Consider the following 17,639-nt stretch of genomic DNA (forward strand, 5'->3'; position numbering starts at 1 on the left):
ATGGATTTCCAAAGGAATGCAATTCTATAAAGAAACACTAGGAATGGAAATCGCTCTTGTAGACCAGGCTCGAACTCACAGAGTTCTGCCTGCCTATGACTTCAGAGTGCTGGAATTAAAGGTGTGCACCACTACTGCCTGGCCATGAGGAAGGTTTTTAATACTTTTAGACTGTAAAAGAACAGCGGGCCGCTTCCTGCCACCTGGCTCCCCGGCTAGTTTACACCCGAAATAATTACAAGGAAACTGTATTCATTTAAACACTGCCTGGCCCATTATTTCTAGCCTCATATTGGCTAACTCTTACATCTTAATTAACCCATTTCTAATAATCTGCATGTCACCACAAGATTGTGGCTTACCGGGAAGATTCTAACCTACGTCTATCTTGGGCCAGAGCTTCATGGTGTCTGCCACACTGCCTTCTACCCAGCATCCTGTTCTGTCTACTCCACCTACCTAGTTTTCTGCCCTATCAAAAAGTCAAGGCAGTTTCTTTATTTAACCAATGAAATCAACACAAAACAGAAGACACTCCTACATCACCAAACCAGTGTTTGTTGATCACAGCCTTGTGAGAAGTCCTAGCAGAAACCGCCTGAATCACCAGCTGAGACCAGTCAGTCCTCAGAACTCAAAGAAGAAGTAGAAAAAAAGGGTTTTGTTTTGTGCTTTCATTTGTGCTATTACTTGGAATGCATTGTCCAGACATCACAATCCCCACCCCCTGGAGCTTGCATTGAATATTGGTTGTGAAGCCTGTCATGGAGCACAGCTGGCTTACCATCTATCACATTCTTATGCAATGCTCTCACTCCCTATTCCGATATCCCCTCAGTTAAGGATGGCACTTCAATTTCACCCCCTCTCTCTGCTGAGATTTTGTCTTATTTGAGCATGCATAGATCACAGCCACTGTGAGTTCTTACGGACAATTTCCCTGCTATGTCCAGAAAACATTTTCCCTGTAGACATCCACCATCCTTCCATCCTTGGCTCATACACTCTTTCCAAACCCTCCTCCATGATGATCCCTGAACCTTCAGAGGAGGGGTTTGATGTAGATATCCCATGTATTGTTGAGAACCCTGTAGTTCTTCTTCTATGCATACTGACCAGTTGTGGGTCTGTGTGGACATTGCCGTCTATTGCAAGAAGTTGGGGGTTCAGAGATGCACTGATATATGGAAATGGGGGTTTGAATAAGAATTGCTCCATAGGCTCATGGATTTGAGGGCTTGTTCACCAAGGAGAGGCAGGCACTATTAGGAGGTGTGACCTTGTTGGTGTAGGTGTGGCCTTGTCAGAGGAAGTGAGTCACTCACGGTGGTCTCTGATGTCTCCAAAGCTCAAGGCAGGACCAGTGTTTCTCTTTTTCTGCTGGTTATGGATCTGGATGTAGAACTCTCAGCTTCTTCTCCCGCACCATGTTTGCCTGGGTGCCACTATGTTCCCAGCCATGACAACAGGGACAGATCATCTGAAACTGTAAGCAGCTCCAATTAAATGCTTTCCTTTCATTGCCTGGGGACCAGCTTCTAGCAGTGCATGGCTGAAAGGAAATCCACAGAGTCCACATACCATGACATTTTTAACAGAGCAGGTAAAGGGAAAAGACACTCATACACTCTCTTGGTGGTTTCCTTCTTAACTGTTCTTCTGTATTCTTCTATTTTGTATTCTGTCCCTACAGCTTATACAACTCAATAAAATCTTTCAGGCAATATAGGAATTGCAATGTGGTTACATTCTATTTTTCAAGTGAATGAGTATAATGAATAAAGTTAAAAACATGTTTATCATCTCTCACATGATTAAAACAAGGTCATCCCAAGAGCCCACAAACCTTTACATCTAAGTAACTTGTTATAGATTAACAGACTATGAACAGGCACACCATTTTTTCTCAACCACTTCTTTTATCAGCAGGCTGCATATTGCAGTTACAAAGAAAGACTCAATCACTTAATTATTCATCTTGAAAGGTAATATTTTAGAAATCTTAAAGGAATCACAAACCCAAACTTTTATACATGAAAAAAATGAGGCATCTCTGACTTAAATCTTCAGGGTGCATACCAACTCATCAATAATTTTTTTATGTCAGGAAATTGAGACCAAAAATAGGTACAAGGAGTTAATCATTATCTTTGATCACCAACCGATCCTAGCAAGGAAAGTACATTACCTAGTAACAATTGGAGTGCTTTGTGTTCTTTATCCTAACCTAATGAATCTATAAATCAGCTATGTGTCCTTCTGAACTTTAGGTTGTGTTCTAGGGTTTTTCATCTCAAAGCTATTGTCAAACCAATTGATCTAACCTGAAGTTATTCTAAGGTTTGTGTCAGATATGATGCACACTAAAACCTAGGACTGCATCCCTTTTTTAAATAGATTTTTATTGAGCTCTACACTTTTCTCTGCTCCTCTCCTTGCTTCTCCCCTCCCCTTCAACCCTCCCCCAAGGAATCCATGCTCCCAATTTACTCAGGAGATCGTGTCTTTTTCTACTTCCCATGTAGATTAGATCTATGTATGTCTCTCTTAGGTCCTCATTGTTGCCTAAGTTCTATGAGATTGTGATTTGTGGGCTGGTTTTCTTTGCTTTATGTTTAAAAACCATTTATGAGTAAGTACAAGCATCTTTCAACATTAAGGTTAAAAGAATTCAAGCAAACCTGGCTCCTGGGACTCATTTTTTTTTAAATCATTGACTATGATCAACTGTGATCTATGCTGCTCATTAGGTGAAACTCATAGGCCCTAGCTTTGTAACACTTCCTAATATTTATTTTTACTCATCAAAACTCTATTTAAACTAATATTATTTTTATCAATTAGACCATACAATTTAAGAAGAAATCAACTCTATATTACTCCACAGGTAAAATGCCCAGTAAAAGGGATGTTTCCATGAGATAATCACACTACATTATGAGCAGTGGGGCTCTCCCCAGACCCATTTATTTATACCATGCCAAATGCCAGAGAAAGATGGCAGCAGCAAACAAGCAAAGGCTCAGCAGAAGCAAAAAACATTCTAGAGTCTGGAGTCTGGAGCCTAGTCTATCCAAGATTCACGCGTCAGGGGTTCACCTCCTGGCGGACCGACAACTCAAACTTCAATTGCCACCTGCTGTTCCTCTGACAAGACCGCCGGCATCTCTTCCCTATTTGCTTATTAAGTGAAGTGTGTGCAACTCTCTTCTAGCAGAGCATACTGGGAGTCTGTGTCTGAAGATGACTGGAAGAAGGAATAGAAGTAGAATAACTAATCCTCTTTCGATTCCCAAATTAATAAGAAAAGTCCATAAAGAATGATTTTGAACAAAACTGTTGACTGAATTGCTGAAGGACCAAGCGACCTCTTCTGCAGAGGAGATGTGTAGCCTAGGATGACTAACGGCACTGGTCTGAGAAATGAAGTGTGTTCATATGGATAGCAAGCGGGGAACTATTCCAAACACCGCCTAGGTGTCTGTATCTGATCCCAGGAAATCTCTGACCTGATGAAAGGCAGAGGAGCAACACAAATCCGTCTATAGTTAGCAGGATGTGCTGTGCTTAAGTGTGTCTTATCAGTTTGAATCTGAGTTCCCAGGTAAAGAAGGACTTCTTCTCAAGCATTTTATCTGCCAGCCTTGGATCAATCCCTTCCTGAGAAATTAATGCCAGTGAAACATTTCTAGATGGAGAGTTCACATGATTCGCTGTGTGTAGTTGCTGTTGGCAGTGTTGACCACATGATGGCTATTAAAACAATAATGTTAACAATGACTATAGCCATGAATCTTTTTGGTCATAAGAGAGTTAGCAAACCATTCTAATGCTAATAAAGCAGACTCTTCATACCAGGGCAGGGAAAGATTAGCTGGTAGCAGCAACATATGACAGCTGATGAACAGTAAGTAAAGTTTTAGAATTTGTGGTAGAGTTAGTACAATTTGTTACATGACAGTTTTTTCTTTTTACAGAAAACATACTGTATAGATCCATTTGTTATAATATTCATAAATTATGTCTCTCCTGGATACAAAATAGCAAAAGATGACACAAGACTGAATTCCAAAAGAAAAATAACCAGATTGTGAAGGTAATTTAAAGTTAGTATAATCAAGTAATGTGGGATTCCCTTCTAAGCTATAAATACCATTGATTAATAAAGGAACTATCTTGGCTTGTAATAGGGCAAAAGAGTAGAACTACATGGGGAAAACTAAACTGAATGCTGGGAGGAGGAAGACAGAATTGTAAGACGCCATGTAGTCGCCGCCAGGAGCAGACATGCTGGGATCTTGCCAGTAAGCTACAGCTTTGTCACGATGGACAGATTAATAGAAATTGGTTAAATTAAGATGAAAAAGTTAGCCAATAAGAAGCTAGAGCTAATGGGCCAAGCAGTGTTTGAAATAATAAAGTTTTTGGGTGATTATTTCGGGGCTGAGCAATCAGGAACTAACTAGCAGCTGTCTTACTAAACATCTGTATATATTTTAGGAAGCGTCTACAGTAGTAGGTTTCCATATGACTTTTAAAAAGGCTTCTAGTATCCTTCCCTATATTCTCTTCTTTACTCTTTCCTCCCATCTCCCATGCCATCTTTTCTTTCCTGTTTCATTATTCCTCTATGAACATTTAAACCAATATCTCCTTTTTCCATTACCCCTTTCTACTTTCCTACTTTCCATAGGTGTTCCAAAAAACATAGGTATTCTAAACTTTCAAACCTAGAATACACACAGAGAGAAAACATGCAATGTTTGTTTTCTAGGTCTGGGTGACCTCACTCAGGATGATTGTCTCCAGCTCTCTCCATTCATGGGAGAATTTCAGAACTTTATATTTTAATCAACTGAGTCACATTCTGTAGTGTGGATGTACCACTTTTTCATCATCCACTCACCAGTCAGTGGTTATCTATATTGCTTCCTACTGGCTATTGTGAAAGAGCAGCAATGACCAGTAGTGAGAAAGTATCTTTGCAGTAGGATATAGAGACATTTAAGTATATGCCCAAGATGTGTGTATTAGGTATGGTTTCTGTTGCTGTGATGACATACCATGACAGTGACCAAAAGCAGCTTGAGGAGGAAGAGGATTATTTCAGCTTTTAGAGAGGGACATCAGGGAAGGAACTAAGTTGAGAGCCTGGAGACAGGAACTGCAGCAGAGGTCATGGAGGGATGTTGCTTAGCAGCATTCTCTCCATGGCTTGCTGATCTTATACAGCCCTGGTCCACCTGCCAAGAAATGACACCTTCTACAATGGGATGGATCCTCCCCCATCAATCTCTGATTAGGAAAATTGCCCCACTGATTGCCTACAAGCCAATTTTCAGAAGGATTTTCTCAGGTGTGGTTCCCTTTTCTCAGATACCTTTGTGTCATGTAGAAATAAATGAGAGGGAAAATGGTAATCAGCACATATTGATTGAGAAAATAATTTATTTTCAATAAAAGGTTAAAAATATTAAGATAAAATCACAATATAAAGCATTCCTACTTTTATGAGTCCCACTGTTTTTAAAAGTTAAACACTTAGTCTTTAAAAAAAAACTTCAAAACTTTAGACATTTTAAGTTGCTGTCAAAGGTCAAAGTTTCTCAACAATACCTGAAGTCTCACCCAAATCCATGTTGATGTCCATGGGCCCTACAACCACGAGAGGCCATGACAGTCACATGAGGCCATGTTGATATCTTGGTCCTTGCACTGCTAAGGACCAAGTCTGTGTCCATGGTCTTATTGCAGTTGAGGTCTGTGATGACGTCTCTGTCCTGTGTCCAAAGGCCATGTGTATTTAAAAATATATATAGGCTTGAGAGAGAGAAGCAAAAGAGTATAGACAGTTATAAAAATAGGTTTAAAAATAACATAAAGTCTTTAAGGAGACAGTAAAAGTAATATAAAAGAGTACAGATAGTCATGGATTAAAGGAGTAAGGAAAAAATAAGCCATGTAAAGATGGAACATACACAGACAGTCTGGATTATGCATATTATTGTGTTTTCTTTGAATTTTTTGACTGAAGAGAGACATTTGATTCTCGGGAGTGCTGAATTAAACCAATATAAAGGTATCTTGACTTCAAAATTTGGGTCTATGGATATGTTGCTTTGGAAAAGATGTTCGGCTTTTATTTCCACAGAAGATGAGAACCTGTGGATTCCTTCCAGGCTAATGTTGTTTGATGGAATAAGACCCCACCCAAAGTCTCCATGAACTCCTAAAAATATTTTATGTAATGAACATGAGGAAGCAGTTGAGAAAGACCAACTCCCAAATTCCCAAAGTACTGTTTATAAATGTTTCGTTTCATTTAAATGTGGTTGATTATAAATGGTTAAATGGTCACTCAATTTCTTTCTAGAAAAGGGGGAGAGAAATATGATATAGAGATGAATACTTTGCATTATTATGGATCTTGGGCTATTGATACATATTTAAGGTTGATTTTGTTATACTGTGTATATGTACTTTTGCTCTTGTTTAAGGCATTATGTTTGTACAGCTCATTTAAAAATGTAATGTATAGTTAAAAATACAAATTAATAGATAGTCATCTATAATAGTCAAACTGTAGTCATGTTAATTAGGTTTTCTAGATGTATAGAAATATATTTCAGTTAATTAAATAATCTTTAACACTCCGCAGATCATCAGAACATGGCATTCAAAATGTTTTAGGAACTTAGAGTTTTCTTGACAGTGAGGCATGTCTGCTTCTGGCAGCACCAATTACTTCAGAGAAGTTGATGGGCATTGAAGAAATTCCTTATGGAAATGCCTTCAATGTGACAAGGCTAGCCATTTGTGCAAAAAACTGCTCTTGCCTGGACTGCTTGATGGTATGCTGTATGAACTGGACATGTAAGACCCACAGAAAAGTAATTGCTGAACTTTCCAAAAGATGGGATTGTTCTTCAGGTTTCTTGCTTCACAGAAGAAACTGCTAGACATTCTGCAAGACACAGAAGAAAACAACTGATGAACTTTGCCATTAAAAGGCAGAGAAGATCTTCAAATTTCCTGCTTCATGGAAAAGTCTGCCAGATACTATGGGCCTGTAGGCTGAATATGGATGCCCCATCATTACAGAAGAACTTTGGGTGACTGTCCAGGCATCAAGATGTCTCTGTCAATTCCAGTACTTTGGAACTTGCTTACAATGAACTTCCTCTTTACTTAGGCAATATTATATCCTTCTGGGATCTTTAAAGAGTTGAAGACAGATAGTTATAGTTATGATAAAAGATAAATTATATATAAAACTTTAGCCTTACAAAATAGGATAGATAATAGCATATTTTCCTTAAGTTGTAAAATGTAAATGGACTAAATTTGCAACTATAATTCTTGCTTGATAACTGTATTGCATATGTAATTTTATTTTATTATTCATTTATTTATTTATTTATTTATTTTTTGCTTTCAAGACAGGGTTTCTCTGTAGATTTTGGTTCCGTTCCTGGAACTAGCTCTTATAGACCAGGCTGGCCTCAACTCACAGAGATCCGCCTGCCTCTGCCTCCCGAGTGCTGGGATTAAAGGTGTGAGCCAACACTGCCTGGCTAATTTTATTATTAAAAAGGCTAAAACCTTCCTTTTTCTTTGACGGAAAAGGGGAGATGATGTGGGATTCCCCTGTGTATACTGTGAATATGTTTTATTACCATTGGTTAATAAAGAAACTGTTTTAGGCAATGGCCTTGCATGTAAAGCCAGGTGGGAAATCTGAACAGAGATAAAAAGAAAAAGTAGGCAGAATCCAGGAGACACCATGTAAGTGTTGAAGGAGACAGACACTGGATCCTTACCAGTAAGCCACAGCCTCATACTGACACACAAATTAATAGAAATGGGTTAACTCAAAATGTAAGAGCTAGCTAGAAATATACTTGATTCATTTGCCAAACAGTGTTGTAATTAATGTAGTTTCTGTGTGATTATTTGGGTTTGAGCAGTGGGGAAATGAATGAGCAGTCTCTGCCTACACCAATTTAGTGAATTATATCTGTAATGAGTGTTTATTCTGTTATTCCTCCTTCTCTGGAAAAACCTGACTTGCACAGTGGCCTAGAAATTTAGTTCTCTATGTGCCTTTACTAAAAATAGATCAAGGCATGCTATATAGTTTTCTAGTCCTGGCTGGTTGGTATTCATTGTGAATCTCAGAATGGCCTCAAGTTCACACTAATCCTCTAGCCTTAGCCACATGAATGCATGGACTACAGCCATGTGCCATGAGTGTTAGCTAGCTCCATTTGACCTTTCAATCCTGCATTAAAAATATTATGCAACTTGGAAATTAATGAACTTTGGAGGGTCATATATGTTCCACTTTCAAATATTTTCATGAAGACATTTGGGAGCTCATATTCTGTGCACAATGAAAGAGTAGCCATTATGCTTAATAATCTTCTATATTATCAGATATAATAATACAGTATACAACTTTACTATTAATTTAATTGAGTGGTGTTCCCTTCACAACCATGCTAAATTACCAATCATGAGGGATCCTAGAGTACACAGGTCTGTGGATGGCTTGGTTCCATCTACTAATGATAATTAGTGTCTCTTGGTGCCACTCACTGGACCTGGTAGACCCTGATTAGTATCAAGAGACAGTCCAGTGCTAAGTATATGTTAGGACAAATTCATATCGCTTTCATCTCTGCTTCTGGTGGTGTAAGTATCTTCTCATCCTGGGACTATGTACATGTTTTTTAGAAATGGCCTTAATGGAAGTAGCAAATTCAGTGCTATGGAAAGCACTTAAGAAAAAATAGCATCTTTGTAGAAAATATCTATGTGTTCCATCTTGCCTTGTACCCTGACTGGAGTATGTTCCTAGCAGCAGGGCTTCTCGCTGATGCTGGAGCATACAAGGAAGCATTTGGTGTGGGGGACTGGAGACGCACAAAAGCTTTTTGGGAATTCCAGGTGAACTCACTTCTCAATTCTTAGATAACAGTGAGGAGATGTGAGTTTTTGTTTACCCATGGAGTTAAAAATTTCCACTGAGAAATAAAATTGGTTTAATCCAGTTCTCAAGCTTTTAGTTGATTGGAGAAGATTTGCCTGTTTTCACCTTTTCCAGCACTGGAGTTACAGATGTACTTCACCACTCTGGCCTTTTACAGGGGCTGGGATCTGAACTCTACTTGGGTAGCAAGCACTTTGTCTGCTGATCCAGTTTCCCAGCATCCTGACATTCTTAAATATCTTGACTAAGAAGATCAGGTGATAGAATTTCTCCTTGGACTGACCATCAAGCACAGGATGGAGGGGAAATATTTCTATTTCACTGTCGATCTGGGGCTCTAGATGAGAGCAGCCAGAAATGAACCTATGACAATCCAACTAGAGTTACTTATGTGCCTCTTCTAATCTAATTCACTTCGTAGGACTGCAGATGGGACTCCAGGACTCCAGGATGTTTTGCTAATAATAATATGGCCAAACAAGGACACAAATGCTAAGGTATGAAGAACGAATATATTTCGTAGGGTAAATGTTTTTTGTGAGTTAAAACTTTTGAAGATTAGTTTTTATTCTTTGTGTTAAGTATTTTACTTTCATGATATATGTATATGGCCTGTATGCTTAGTACCCTCAGAGGTCAGTAGAGGAAACAGGATACCCTGGACATGGAGGTACAGATGATTATGGGTTGCCATGGGGTCCTGGAAACTGAACCCAGGTCTTCTGCATAAAAAAGTAGCTCTAACAGCTGAGCCATCTCTCTAGTGTCTACAAGTTGACCTTTGTTTTGTCTGGTGGTTTTGTTTTCTTTCATTTTGCATAGATGGAAATGAAAACCATAGGTTCAAACATGTTAGAGAGGCACCCTACCTCTGAGTGACACCCCCAGATCCAGGCTAATTTTCAAGTACTTGTTTTCCTTTTGCAATGTTTATCCAAATGGCTTGAAAGCTACTTTATCAAAAATATGTATCATGACTAAATAGAGTGAGCCACATGGTAAAATCATCAACTTTGCTGAATGACATTTTCCCTAATGGAGGTGTATGGCACACGTAGGTTTTCTAGAGCCAGTATTTTAGGGTACATAAAATGTAAAGACAGTCATAGCCTAAAATCAGTAATTTTCCCTGATGGACAAAATGGCATATTGAATGCACTGACTACAAGCCCAATTGCCTTCCCATGTCATTTACAGTTTTAGTAACACACAGTTCTCCACCTTTCAGTCACGGTTCTGCAAACCCCTCGGTGACAGACTGAAGACATGGACATGCTGATCACAGAGGAAACCAGGAATGGGACAGCCATCCAGGAGTTCATCCTCGAGGGGTTCCCTGCAGCCAAGCATCTGGGGATCCTCCTATTTCTAGTGCATTTGCTGGCCTACTTGTCTTCCCTTGTGGGCAACATGCTCATAATTGCCATCACCTGCGAGGACCACCGCTTACACACACCCATGTACTTCTTCCTCAGCACCTTCTCCTTTGTAGAGTGCTGTTTTATATCTACTGTTATCCCCAAGCTGCTAGCCATCTTTCTTTCAGGGAGGCAAAGGATTTCCTTTGGAGCCTGCTTCACCCAAGCCTTTGTCTTTCTTTTCCTGGGGGCAACTGTTTTCTTTCTTCTTGCTGTGTTGTCCCTGGACCGGTATCTGGCCATCTGCAAACCTCTGCATTACCACACCATCATGAGCCCAAGGGTGTGTGTCTTTCTTGTTACTGTCTGTTTAGTTCTGGGATTCCTCTTCATGGCCATTCCAGTTGTGATGCTTTCCCGGTCACTTTACTGTGGCCCCAATGTCATTCCTCACTTCTTCTGTGACTTTGGACCACTGGCAAATCTCTCCTGTTCAGAAACCAGGTCTGTCAAAATGCTGTTTTTTAACTTTGCTTTAATTGTGCTTTTTACATCTCTTCTTCTAGCCGTCTTTGCATACAGCAATATAGTAGTCACAATAGTGCGTCTGCCATCAGCCAGGGAGCGCCAGAGGGCTTTTTCCACCTGTTCCTCTCATCTCATTGTCCTCTCGTTGATGTTTGGCAGCTGTATATTTATATACATTAATCCAAAGCAGTCAAGCAGGCTGGACACCAACAGAGAGGCTGCTCTTGTGAACACAGTGCTGACCCCGCTTCTGAACCCTGCCATCTATACCCTGCGCAACAAGCAGGTCCACCAGGCTCTCAAGGATGCAATGTCCAAGGTCAAACTGCACAGATATCACAGGAAAAATACATTTTGTCCTTAACTTAGTCTAATTCCATTTTTCCATAAATGTTCTCTGTAAATCATTCAGTATGTTATTTCTTTCATATTCTGCTTGTTTGTTCTTAAAATGATGGCTCACTGATCCAGTAATTCCATCTGAAGGCTTTAATTATCTTGGGATGCTGTGGGAGCTCCTTCAGCCAATAGCTTTTAAATCCAGCCCACTTGGGCATGTTCTCTTAATCTATAAATGCAGCTGTAAAGCATGTGTTCACTCTCTCGCTTCTGGCTCTCACTTCCAGCTGCTAGAACCGGTTCCTGTTCCCCATTTGTGCACAGGATTGTGATCTAGAACTGTGATCTGTGAGTCTCCCCTAAATAAATATTATACGTAATTCTGAAAGAGTGTAGAATTTTTTTGTAACTTCTGTCATCATTGTGATGAAAATCTTTCTATAACAGCTTTGGTATCAATTAAAACCAAAGCCTCATATATATTATGTAGGTGCTACATTTTTAATAATGCATCTCAAATTATACATTCATTTATTTAATATATTGATGGGGGATGGTCATCTGTCTATGTGTTACTTTCATTGGTTAATAAAGAATCTGATTGGCCTGATAGGTCAGAACATAGGTGTGTGGAGTAGACAGACCAGAATGCTGGGAAAAAGGCAATGAGGCAGATGGTATAGCTCCTACTACAATATATGTTGAATATGGGAAGTCATAGTTTTGCACATACTTTTTAGTGATGGGGCGAGAAAGAAAGGGAAGCTATGAGGATAGAGTCTGAAATAAAGAATTAAGTTCATGACTACTAAGAATATAAAATATATTCAAAAACAGATTTATGTGATCATTGTACCAAAATTTAAATGATGCTTAAACAATAACTGTCAGCATATTAATAAATAATTTAACACCATTCACTGCAATGATCCCATGAAGATCATTTATATATTAGCAGATATTGTTATAACTTTAGTTTTCACTATGATGATGAAAAGCATTGATATACTGTCATCTACACCCTGCACAAAAAGGAGGTCCACCAGGCTTTCAGGGATGCACTACCCAGGGTCAAACTGTACAGTTATCAGGGGAAGAATGCACTTTTTCCTTGAAATAGTCTAAGTCCATTTTTATATAAATGTTCTATAGAAATCATCCAGTATTAAAATTATTGATGGCTTATACAGCAATTCCATCTGAAGGATTTAATAATCTTGTGGTGAAAATATCTGTATCAGTTTAGGTCGCAATTAAAACCAAATCCTCATACATGTTATGATACGTTACATTTTCAACAAAGTGTCCCAAATTATCCATGCAGTTATTTAATATATGCTGGGTGTGTGAAGCTATACTTTCACACATTTTTTTATAGTCATGGAGAAACAAAGAAAGGCTATGAGGATGGAGTTTGGAATGAATAATTAAATTCACGAGTGCCAAGAATATAAAATATATTCAACAGCAGTTTTTTTGTGATCATCATATGAAAATTTGAATGATGCATATAACAATAACTGTCATGATATTAATAAATAATTTAACACCGCTCACTGCAATGTTCCCATGAAGAATGTTTATCTATAAGCTGACATTGTTACACCTCTAGTTTTCACTATGATGAAAAGCACTGATATCCAAAGTCCCCATTGCTTCCTTTCACTTGCCAGACTGATTCCAGTCTGAGCCCCAGAACTGAAGGACCAACAAAGGGCCAGAGAGCTATGAATGTGGAGCAGAGTGGAGTTGTTATGTTTTTTCCCATGATGGGAAATGCAAACAGTCCAGGAGAAATTACTTCTGAGGGGAAAGGAGTCTAACTGTGGCAGCGATAATGCTCCTGAGATGACTTTATGGACAGGGTCAGGCCCCCATTTTAGCACTAAGGAGAAACTAATCTATTGATTGATCATGACTCATGAGATGAATAGGTAACAAGGCAGGAAAACACTTGTCCTGGTAAGTTTTGTTGCCAAATTGATCCTCAGTTGAAGGAATTATAAAAGGTATAGAAAGGACCAATTGAAAGAAATATTGAGACCACAGAGTTAAATCCAACTGTACAATAATAACAAAGTTTAAGCAGAATTAAAACCATTTTTTTTAAAAAAAAAAAAGAGGCTTTAGCTATGATTAATTATGTCATAAAATTTAGGGGCGTAGAGACAGCCTTAAGTTCAAAACTACAAAATTTCAAGAAAAAAGCTAATAATATTGAAATAATACAAGTAGACTGATAAATGAAGACCCAATAAGTATAAGTGTGTGTATAGACAAAGTAGTTTTAAAATGTAGGAAAATATGGAATCAACAGAAAGAAATGAAGAAACACAACCATGGTTGGAAGTTCTAACATCATTGTTTCAGTGATTAATGGGAAAATAACAGCAAGTTCAGATTTACATAAGTCCATCCGTGAGCAAATTGGGCTTGACTAATTATTGCAGATTCTTCCATTTTGAACTTGAAGGATCCACATTGTTCTCATGTGCACATGGGAATTTTGATCATAATAGAATTTCTTCGGGAGAGAAAAGTCAATCTTAAAATTCTTTACAAGAAGGGAAATATAGAAAATGTTCTTCAGTCACAGAGTAAATGAGAAATAAATAGCAAAAATTATCTAAGAAAGTTTAACACATAGCTGTAAAGAACTCATTTTAAATAATGGTTGGTTGATAGAAAATATTGCTAACAAAATTTGAAGGCATTTTTCAGAAAAATAAAATAATAGATCTTATCGAACTTCATGCAATATAGTCTAGAAAATGTTATTCATTGAAAGAAATGTAAATTAATAATGTAAGCATATAAATTTAAAGGGTAAAGCATAATTTGAATTCAAATGGAAGATATTTGAGTATGTTTGCAAGATATATATATATGTATTATATCAATCATAGAATCTGGATGAAGGCAAAGTGAAAATAATCAATGCATAATTTTGTTCTTTGAAGTAACTCATGGAATATTTAAAATCATTAATTAAGACTAACCAGAAATAGAGTGAGATGAACAAGGTGGACCAGGCAAGCTTTCTATTGAAGAATGCAGGGCTGGAACTTCACATATCCTGCAGGAATTTGAAGAACAACAAAGTAGTAGTATAAATATCTTCATGCTAGTAATTTTTATAACCAAGATGAAATAGAACTATGTTTTTGAAAGATAAACTTACAAACCAATAGAAAAAATATAGTATAGATATCGTTTTTGTCTATTTGTTATTTGTATTCCAAATATATATTTGTGATTCCAAATATTTACTTCAAACTTCTCCATCCTTTCCCCTAAGGTGGTATCTACTGATAATGGGGTGTGTATCTTAGAGGCAAAGAAAAGGGTTGATTTTGTCTTCTAATTCAATCCATTATCCTGTGTCTTTTTGTTGGGGAATTGAGAACATTGACATTGAGTGTTATTGAGTAATGAGCATTAATTCCTGTTGTATGTTGTGGTGTTGTTTTCTTAGATTGCTTTTGGCTAGCTGTTCTGGGATTTTGTATTCCTTATACTTTCCTGGATATTAAATTTTAACTTCTCTTCAGTCCATAGTATTTCCTCAAATACCTAATGTAGGTCTGGTTCTATGGACATAAATTCCTTAAACCTGTTTTTATCATGGAAACTTTTTCTTTCTTCTTTGATGATGACTGATAGTTTTACTGGGTATATCAGTTTGACTTTGCATATGTGGTTCTTTAGAACTTATAATACTTCAATCTATGCCCTCTTGGCTTTCAAAATTTCCATTGAAAAGTCAAATATTATTGTGATGTCCTGTCTCTATGTGTGGCTAAATTGTTCTTTGTTTTTTGTCACTCTTTGTTCTGAACATTAGATTTGATAAATTTTATTTTATGATTTTATTAAGAATATTTTCATTGCCTCGAACTCACAGTTGCCTCTGCCTCTCAGGTGCTGGGATTAAAGGCATGTGCCGCCACCACCTGGCTGATAGTTTTGCCGAGTATAGAGTCTCTTTCAGCAGTTGTGGTCTTATAGAGCTTGGAGTACAAGGCTCTAGGCCCTTCTGGCTCTTGAAATTTTTATTGGACAACCAGTTGTTATTCTCGTGGTTTTTCCTGTAATGTGACTTGTGCTTTTCCTCCTGGAGATTTCAATCCTCTTTCTTTGTTCTGTATATTTAGTGTTTTTACTATGATATGTTGTGGGATTATAGTTTCTGGTCTTGTCTATTAGGTGCCTGGGTTCTTCTTGTATCTGTGTGGATGTGTCTTTCCTTAGTTGGGGGACATTTTTTCTATTATCCTGTTGGAGATCTGATGTATGCCATTGGCCTGGGATTCATTTTTATCACTTATTCCTATGATTCAAAGATTTGAATTTTCTATGGTGTTGCACAGCTCCTGCATGCTCCTTCCCCATAGATTTATATATTTTTTATATTATTTGCTCATGTAGTATATAACCACATGTATATGAACATATATGTATATATATATGCATACATATGCACATACACATATATACACATATATTTATATATGCATATGTATATATGTATATATTTAGGAAGCTTCTACAGGAGTAGGTTTCCACATGACTTTGTAAAAGTCTTTCAATAGCCTTCTTCATGTTATCCTTACTCTTTCCTTCTATTTCCCATGCCTTCTCTTCTTTCATGTTTCATGATCCTTTTTTAACCATTTAGAGCAATATTTCCTTTTCCCATCGCACTTTTCTACATTACTAATTTTATAGGTATTTCAAACCAAACACATATATCTAGACTTTAAAAACTAATATACACAAGGAGAGAAAATATGTAATGTTTGTTTTCTAGGTCTGGGTGACCTCACTCAGGATGATTGTCTCCAGCTCTCTCTATTCACCTGCAAATTTCAGAACTTTATATTTTAATCAACTGAATAGCATTCTGTAGTGTGGATGTACCACTTTTTCATCATCCACTCACCAGTCAGTGGTCATCTATATTGCTTCCTACTGGCTATTGTGAAAGAGCAGCAATGATCTTTGCAGTAGGATATAGAGACATTTAAGTATATGCCCAAGATGTGTGTATTAGGTATGGTTTCTGTTGCTGTGATGACATACCATGACAGTGACCAAAAGCAGCTTGAGGAGGAAGAGGATTATTTCAGCTTTTAGAGAGGGACATCAGGGAAGGAACTAAGTTGAGAGCCTGGAGACAGGAACTGCAGCAGAGGTCATGGAGGGATGTTGCTTAGCAGCATTCTCTCCATGGCTTGCTGATCTTATACAGCCCTGGTCCACCTGCCAAGAAATGACACCTTCTACAATGGGATGGATCCTCCCCCATCAATCTCTGATGAGGAAAATTGCCCTACTGATTGCCTACAGACCAATTTTTGGGAACATTTTCTCAGGTGTGGTTCCCTTTTCTCAGATACCTTTGTGTCATGTAGAAATAAATGAGCCAGCACAATTGTCCCCTTGTCACCTTGATGCTCAACCACATCAGTATTCAGTTAGAGCCTTTTATTTCTCATCGTCCCCAAGATGACATATTAGTATTAATATCACAATTATATAGCCTTGTCCAACTTCGATGTGATGGCTTCTGTTCTTCCTTATTATATTTTATTTTGTTATGTTTTGTTATTATCTCTTAGAGGTCTTTTTTTCTTAATGAGAGACTGAGAGGGAATGGATCCAGATGTTAGGTGAAGTTGGGAAAAACTGGGAGGAATAAAGGGAGGGAAAATAGTAATCAGGATATATTGTATGAGAAAATAATTTATTTCAATAAAAGGTTAAAATATTAAGATAAAATCACAATATAAAGCATTTCTACTTTTATGAGTCCCACTGTTTTTAAAAGTTAAACACGTAATCTTTCAAAAAAAAACTTTAAAACTTTAGACATTTCATGTTGCTGTCAAAGGTCAAAGTTTCTCAACAATACCCGAAGTCTCACCCAAATCTATGTTGATGTCCATGGGCCCTGCAACCACCAGGGAGCCATGATGATCTGAGTGGCCTGTACTCAAACCTGAGGCCATGTTGATATTTTGGTTCATGTGCTGCTGAGGACCATGTCTGGATCCATGGTCTAATTGCGGTTGACGGGTATGTAGATGTCTGTGCCCTGTGTTACCATCAAAGGCCATGTGGATGTCTGTGATCTGAGCTGCCGCCTGAAGCCATGCTGATGTCTGTGGCCTTGGGCCTCCTGGGTGGGGAGGCATATTGGTGTGAGGGGCCTGCATTGCCATCTCAGGACATGACCGTGACTTGGGCCTGTGCTGCTGAGGGCTGTAATGGAATCCACTGCCTGTGCAGCAGCAGAGGCCATGCTGATGTCCATGCTCTGTACTGTCACTGGAGATCATGTTAGGTCCTTGACGTGTGCTGACACTGGAGACCATGTGAATGTCTGTGGTCCATGTGAATGTCTAGTGACACTGGAGACC

The 17,639-nt window shown here is 38.1% G+C and overlaps 1 protein-coding gene across 1 annotated transcript; it reads left to right on the plus strand.

Moving 5' to 3' along the window:
• The first annotated feature begins 10,258 nt into the window (after positions 1 to 10,258).
• LOC126505436 (olfactory receptor 6C4-like) lies at positions 10,259 to 11,242 on the plus strand. The gene has a single exon (XM_050148314.1). It carries the CDS (start codon positions 10,259 to 10,261, stop codon positions 11,240 to 11,242), a length of 984 nt encoding a protein of 327 aa, XP_050004271.1.
• The last annotated feature ends 6,397 nt before the right edge of the window (positions 11,243 to 17,639 follow it).

Source organism: Alexandromys fortis, unplaced genomic scaffold (assembly GCF_014885135.2).
Source record: "Alexandromys fortis isolate MF-2015 unplaced genomic scaffold, M_Fortis_MF-2015_v1.1 scaffold_59, whole genome shotgun sequence".
Lineage (NCBI taxonomy): Eukaryota > Metazoa > Chordata > Mammalia > Rodentia > Cricetidae > Alexandromys > Alexandromys fortis.